This window comes from Manihot esculenta, chromosome 15 (genome assembly GCF_001659605.2).
Source record: "Manihot esculenta cultivar AM560-2 chromosome 15, M.esculenta_v8, whole genome shotgun sequence".
Taxonomy (NCBI): domain Eukaryota; kingdom Viridiplantae; phylum Streptophyta; class Magnoliopsida; order Malpighiales; family Euphorbiaceae; genus Manihot; species Manihot esculenta.
This window is the reverse complement of record NC_035175.2, coordinates 8,372,231-8,379,020: the sequence shown is the minus strand read 5'-3', so window position 1 is coordinate 8,379,020 and position 6,790 is coordinate 8,372,231. Positions and strand designations below refer to the sequence as shown.

General features: G+C 35.2%; 1 protein-coding gene across 2 annotated transcripts; it reads right to left on the bottom strand.

Moving 5' to 3' along the window:
• Positions 1-378: 378 nt before the first annotated feature.
• Positions 379-1,615, bottom strand: LOC110600857 (non-specific lipid transfer protein GPI-anchored 6). Of its 2 annotated transcripts, none has more exons than XM_021737761.2 (3): positions 1,131-1,614; positions 902-1,000; positions 379-814 (listed from the first exon to the last, which is right to left on the bottom strand). In XM_021737761.2, exons 1-3 carry the CDS (start codon positions 1,453-1,455, stop codon positions 681-683), a joined length of 558 nt encoding a protein of 185 aa, XP_021593453.1. In that variant the 5' UTR covers positions 1,456-1,614; the 3' UTR covers positions 379-680. The 2 variants fall into 2 exon arrangements, with proteins under 2 accessions (XP_021593453.1, XP_021593454.1); XM_021737762.2 differs by having other exon boundaries at positions 512-784; positions 1,131-1,615.
• Between the last annotated feature and the right edge of the window lie 5,175 nt (positions 1,616-6,790).

The following is a 6,790-nucleotide window of genomic DNA, read 5'->3' as shown; positions in this document are numbered from 1 at the left end:
ATCATAAAATTACTCTAAAATTATGTAGCTATGCTTTGACATTCTAATCTAGAAAATGATTCTGTTGTTTGTGGTTAGAAGAAGAAGCTTAAGGAGATGGGCAACTATAGTTACTGTTGTAAATGGGACAAATTTCTGAATATGGATTGACATGAAATAAAAAGACTTTAGACAATGCTTCACCATAAACTGACACATATGCATATTATTCCCTGGATTGAAAAGCTAATACCAGATATTAAGGACAGATGTTTGGTGGGCAAAGATTGGAATCGTATGAAATCCATCTAATTAAGGAGCATCACAAATCAAACAACCCCAACTAGGTTAAACATAAACCAAGCAAATAGATCATCATCTCCATCATAAATCATACAATTGAGAGAAGCCATTATGAAAATATTACTAACTAGTTAGCTGGTAAAAATTGGGGAATTTCTCCTTTAGAAACCCACCCACAGAATTAACTTCTATGGGACCCTCTAATTCCCAAATGCAGTTGGAAGTATAATGGCAGGGAAAATACAAGTTCTATAGAAAGAAAAATTGATGACAAAAAGCAATCTCACACAGAACAACCTAGAAGGAAAAGGAACTGAATTGTAGGATAGAAACAGTGCTAACAGATTAAAAAGGTACAATTTTTGTAAAACAAACCACAGATTATCTCACTCGTATCATCAGATGCCAAAAGCTGTCAAGGCCCATAGCAAATACCCACAAATCATCATCTCAACTCCAACCCATTTAGATCTCTTTCCCATTCCTCCGTCACTCTTCTCCTCTGCAGTTGATCCACTTTTAGTAGAGTTCCCTTTAATGGAAATATGCTAATGAGTCAGCTATACAGCTTATTCATTATCTGTTATATGTAATAGAATAAATTGTCTGAAATTCTTACCACTTGCTCCAGTGCTTGAACTGTTACTCCCTTTGGCGATATTGGCAAATCCTGCAAATACCTTAGCATCTGTCGAATTGGGAGCCAAGTGTAGTATATCTTCATCATCCACACCCCAGAAACGGCAATAATCAGCCGAAAAATTCAGACAAGAAAAAGGGTTTCAGACAAAAAGAACAAAGATGTTCATTAGATCTAAGATGATGTTAGTGATGGAGGAGGAGTTTACCGATGCACTGTGTGACATTAGCAGGGGCTTTGCAGGCACTGGGGAGAGTAGCAGCAAGAGTAGCATTGATTTTTATACCAAGACTTGGATCATCACGATCTTTGATTAGAAGACAAAGGCATTTGGTGCTCTTCTCTAGCACTTGCTTAAGCCCAGTACAGCAATCCAAGGCTGGAGTTTTAGCAGTTCCTCCGACGTAAGGAAGACACGTGGCTAGACCCACAAGTTGGTTTGCACATTCTGTTTTATCTTGCTCTGTGTCTGAGATTGCAACTCCAAGTACCATCATAAACCCAGTTGCCAGAAGCAAAGCTTTTGAGCCCATTGAAGCAGAGAAGTGAGAGAAACAGAGAGAACAATGAAGAAATTGATATATATACCCACTAGGGTTTTTTTATACTTTCAGTTGTGGTTTAGTTTTGATTTGGAGAATGAGCAGAGAGGGCATAAAAGGGAGAAAGAAAAGGGTTTTATCTGCAGTGAGAGTGAAACCTTTAATAAAACATAAAATGAGGAATTTTTTTTTTTAAATTAATAGGCAAGGAGATAATCATAATTAATAATAATAGGTTAGTGCAGAGTTAGAATTGAGACATCACATGACAAGGAAAGAAGTGGATTTGTCTGTGAGTCTGTCTTCAAGTGGGACAGGAAACTATTTGTTAATGTGTAGAACCAATTACATCCAGAATAAATACATGTTGGTGGAGGTTGGAAAATTGATGCAAATGTCAAGTGCTTTCTTCCTTTTTCTCTGCCTTTTTAGAATGTGTTTTCTGAATATTAAAACAGCAAATTAACGTTTAAAAATTAAAATAAAGGAATTAGGTATCATAACATCAGTTTAATTTTATATAAAAATATATATTTTTAAATAATTTTTGTATAATAATATTTATATTTAAATTAATAAAGTATGTAATAAATATTTTACTAAATTAATTATCACTTATAATAACATAATTTAATAAACTTTTGTCCTATGTAGATGGGAGTATTCCTATTATGGATCCGAAATTGAGCACACCCGTGTTTCTGTTGTCTTAGATAACCCGTGATTTAAATCCGTGATTAATTCATTTGTCTGTTGCGTTACCATATCCACATCTTTAATAATTTAAGTTGAGGATATATTATTAATTATAAAAATATTTCCTCTAATTTTAAAAAAATATCTACTAATTAATTAATAAATTAACTTCTAAAAAAATGCTAATTTATAGTTGAAACAAAGAGTAATTAGTGGAGTTATAATATATTTAATTATTTATATATTTTTCATAACATCCTTTGATAAGAACTTTGAATCCCCACTTGCATTAAATAATTTATGGCATGTTCGGACATGTGTTCCTCTTTTATATATGAAAAAATAATCTTAAAAGCTGAAACCAAATGTTTTAAATTATAAAGTATGCAATCAAAGGTTGAAGATAAATTCTGAAGAGTTTGTTAAATAGATGGTTCCAGAAGAGAGAAAGAAAATGTACAGACAGTTGCGAAGTTAATTAAATTAAAAGTGGTAGTTGACATTTATTTAGGAGTGTATTCCCAATTTTGCATTGTTAGGTTTTGGTGCTATGAATTGCACAATCATAAATCACACGTTTGAGAATATGATAGAATCCACGTTTCAAGAAGAGAAATCGCTGTTAGATGTTGTTCCTTATCTTTGCAAGAAACGTCGTTGTTTTGCCTCTACAATTTTTCGTAAACCTTTGCTGTTTGGTTTTGTGTTTTGTTTTCTGATTTTCACTTTATGTTTAAGTCGTACCATAAAAAACAGAGTTTTTTTTTTTTTTTTAATGTGGTGATGAAAGTTTAAGGTCTTAAATTTTTTTTTTCATCAAAAAACTTTTGTATGTCTCAATAACAGAATTTCAGACAGTCATTGCCATTTTTATGATTAGTCTCTCTTAAACAAGCGATATGGGAAAATGCTTTTTTTTTTTTAAATAACAAAACGTGGTTAAAATTGACCTCTTGTCTAATTTTTTTTTTTTTTTTTTCTAGTTAGAGGTTAGGTGTCATATGAAAGCAAAAGTCCAGTTTGTCTCCAATTAATAACCGCATGAAATATCAATTCGGGACCGCACCCTTTCTTTTTACCGTTCATAACACGGAAAGTTTCAAATCCGGATTCCATATAATAGTAAAATTTTACATATTTCTTTAAAAAGTTGATTATTCTGTTTACCCCTTTTATTGCAAGTACAGTTGCCGTCAATACTGCAGCCTGCAAGCTAGCTGGTATTGAATGAAAAATAAAAGTAATTCAGCTTTTCGGAAACTTGAATGCATGCACAATTATTTGAGATCCTCAACTAACTCACCTCTTCTCTACCTCAATTTCCCACTAAATTCCATGTGCTACTTCTATACTTTGCATTTCCAGTTTCCACTTCACCTCAGTAGCAATAGGCAACAAATTCCCATATTAGAAATCAATTTCAAGTACCAAAATCATTGTAAAAAAAAGATTGCAACTACAAAAATGTGATAAGAAAAAAAAAAGAGGAAGGAAGAAAGAAATAAAGGTATGGCTGCTTGTCAAATATTAATTATGCATCCCATACTTTTAATTTCTTTATCTGCCTCTCAATCCCTCCAAGCTGCCCTTGGGCCTGTAAAAACCAAGAGAAATAGAAGAAGAAAAGTATTTGAGGCTTAGATGAATTGTATTTGATAATTTGTAATACAGAGATTACATTGCTTTATATAATATTTCTAAAACCTAAAAAATAGCTATAACAGAAAATAACCAAAAAGATTTACAAGATTATAATACAGATTATAATGCAGAGAATATCGGAACTGTAGTCACGTAGTTTCACTAATACCCTCCCTCAAGCTGATGGTGTAGAAGTTCGAAGCCGAAGCTTGTCACGAAGAAAAAGAAATGGTCCCTTTGCCAATGGCTTTGTAAGAATATCTGCTATCTGATCAGCAGAGCTTATAAAACGAATAGCAATTGTTCCATTTTGAACTTGTTCTCTAACAAAATGATAGTCAAGGGCCACATGTTTCGTTCGGGAATGAAGAACAGGATTAGAGGACAAGTAGACTGCCCCAATATTATCACACCATAACGAGATTGACAACTTATGGCCATAACCAATTTCACAGAGGAGAGAACGTAGCCATAAAGCCTCAGCTGCAGCATTAGCTAAAGCTTTATATTCACTTTCAGTTGACGATCGGGCAACAGTTGGTTGCTTTTTAGAGGACCAAGAAACTAAATTTCTGCCAAAATAAATCAAATAGCCACCAGTAGAACGGCGATCATCCGGACAACCTCCCCAGTCACTATCCGAAAAACAATGAAGTTGAAAATCAGCACTGGGTGTGATAAATAACCCATATGTACTTGTTCCCCGCAAGTATCGAAGCAATCGCTTAACAGCCTGCCAATGTAAGATTGTGGGAGAGTGCATGAATTGAGCCAATTTATTGACGGAGAAGGCTATATCAGGTCTCGTCAGAGTCATATACTGTAAAGTACCGATTACTTGTCGATAACATGTGGCATCAGACAATTTTTCACCCATCAACTTACTAAGATTTGGAGTTGTCGGCATAGGAGTAGAAAATGGTTTTGCAGCAGCCATATTATGATCACTCAGAATACCTTCAAGATATTTCTCTTGAGATAATAGTAAACCATCATTAATCCGGCTGACTTGAATACCTAAAAAATAATGCAAGTCACCCAAGTCCTTCACAGGAAACACAGAACCCAATTTTTGAATTATGTTCTGTAACTCATGGGAATTGGAACAAGTTAGAATTATGTCGTCCACATAAATCAAAATAAAAAACTTCAAGGAACCACGACATAGATAAAAAAGAGAATTATCAGCTTTGGATTGCTTGAACCCCAATGAGAGAAGAAAAGTAGTTAACCGCATAAACCATTGGCGAGGAGCCTGTTTCAACCCATATAAAGATCGTTGAAGCTTACAAACATGTTCAGGAAATGACGAATTTTTAAAACCTGTGGGCTGCTCCATATATACCTCTTCATGAAGAAAGCCATGAAGAAATGCATTGGATATGTCAATTTGTGTAATGGACCAATGTGAAGAAACAGCCAGAGAAAGTATCGTCCGGACCGTTGTAAATTTAATTACCGGAGAAAAGGTTTCTTGGTAATCAATACCACACTGCTGGGAATACCCTTTGGCTACTAAACGAGCTTTGTAACGATCAATGGTGCCATCAGCATGCCGTTTAATGCGAAAAATCCACCGATTGCCAATAACATTCTTATTCAATGGTCGAGGAACCAAAGACCAAGTCTGATTTTGAGTAAGAGCAGAGAGCTCTTCCTGCATCGCTACCCTCCATTCTGCATATGGTATAGCTTGTTTAACTGATTTAGGTTCAGTCACTAAATAGTTTGGTTTGGTGTTGATGACATAGGCAAATTTCTTTGGTTTTGGGTTGGGTCGTAGGAGCATAGGATGTGTTCTAATTGGCGGAGTTACTGCTGGTGTGACAGGGTCAGTAGTAACAAGGGGTAGAAGACTGAGGCCAACATTAGTGGGAGAAGTGTCAACTGGTAAATGGGCTTGAGGAGTTCGGGTAAGAATTGGAGATGATGGCAAGGTGGGTGCATGTGAGTGAGAAGCAGCATTAGTGGGAGAAGTGTCAACTGGTAATTGAGCTTGAGGAGTTCGGGTAAGAATTGGAGATGATGGCAAGGTGGGTGCATGTGAGTGAGAAGTTGGAGTTATTATTTGTGAAGTGGACGATAAAGGTGAAGAAACATTACCTGAAGAGGATACGGATGCCAAGACTTGTGAAGGAAGGTCAGCACTAGTAATAGTAATCCATGGTTCTTGAATAGGACGGGAAACAGGAACGAGAGAAGATAAATCAGCATACGGAAAAATAGTTTCATGAAGTTTGACATGCCTAGCTAAATAAACTCTATTAGTTTTAACATCAAGACAACGAAAAGCACAATGATTAGGACTTAAGCCGAGATTGACACATTGAACAGAACGAAAAGAAAATTTATTTTTATTGTACGGACGCAACAAAGGAAATATAGCACAACCAAAAGGTTTAAAAATTGAATATTTTGGATGCTGAAGATATAACATTTGATACGGTGACTTTTGGTGAATGACATGACTAGGAAGAACATTGATCAACATAGCACTTTGCTCTAAAGCAAAATTCCAAAAACGTTTGGGCAAGTTGGCATGAGCTAAAAGAGTAAGAGTAGTATCAACCAAATGCCGAATTTTCCGTTCCGCAATACCGTTTTGCTCATGGGTGTAAGGACAAGCAATGCGATGAATAATACCAGTAGAGGTGAAGTACTTATTTAACTTTTGGTACTCACCACCCCAATCAGAATGAAAAGCACGAATTGTGGTATTAAATTGACGTGTAACCATTTGCTCAAAGTGGAGAAAAGTATTATAAACATCACTCTTATGTTTTAAGAAATAAACCCATGTAAAACGTGTATAATCATCAACAAATAGAACAAAGTAAGAATGACCATGAAAAGATTTAACAGGGGCAGGACCCCAAACATCTGAATGGATTATTTGAAATGGAGAAGAACTTTTATGTTCCACAGAAACTAAAGGAATACGAGAAAGTTTCCCTAACAAACAACTAGAACAAGGCTGTAAATTATGAGA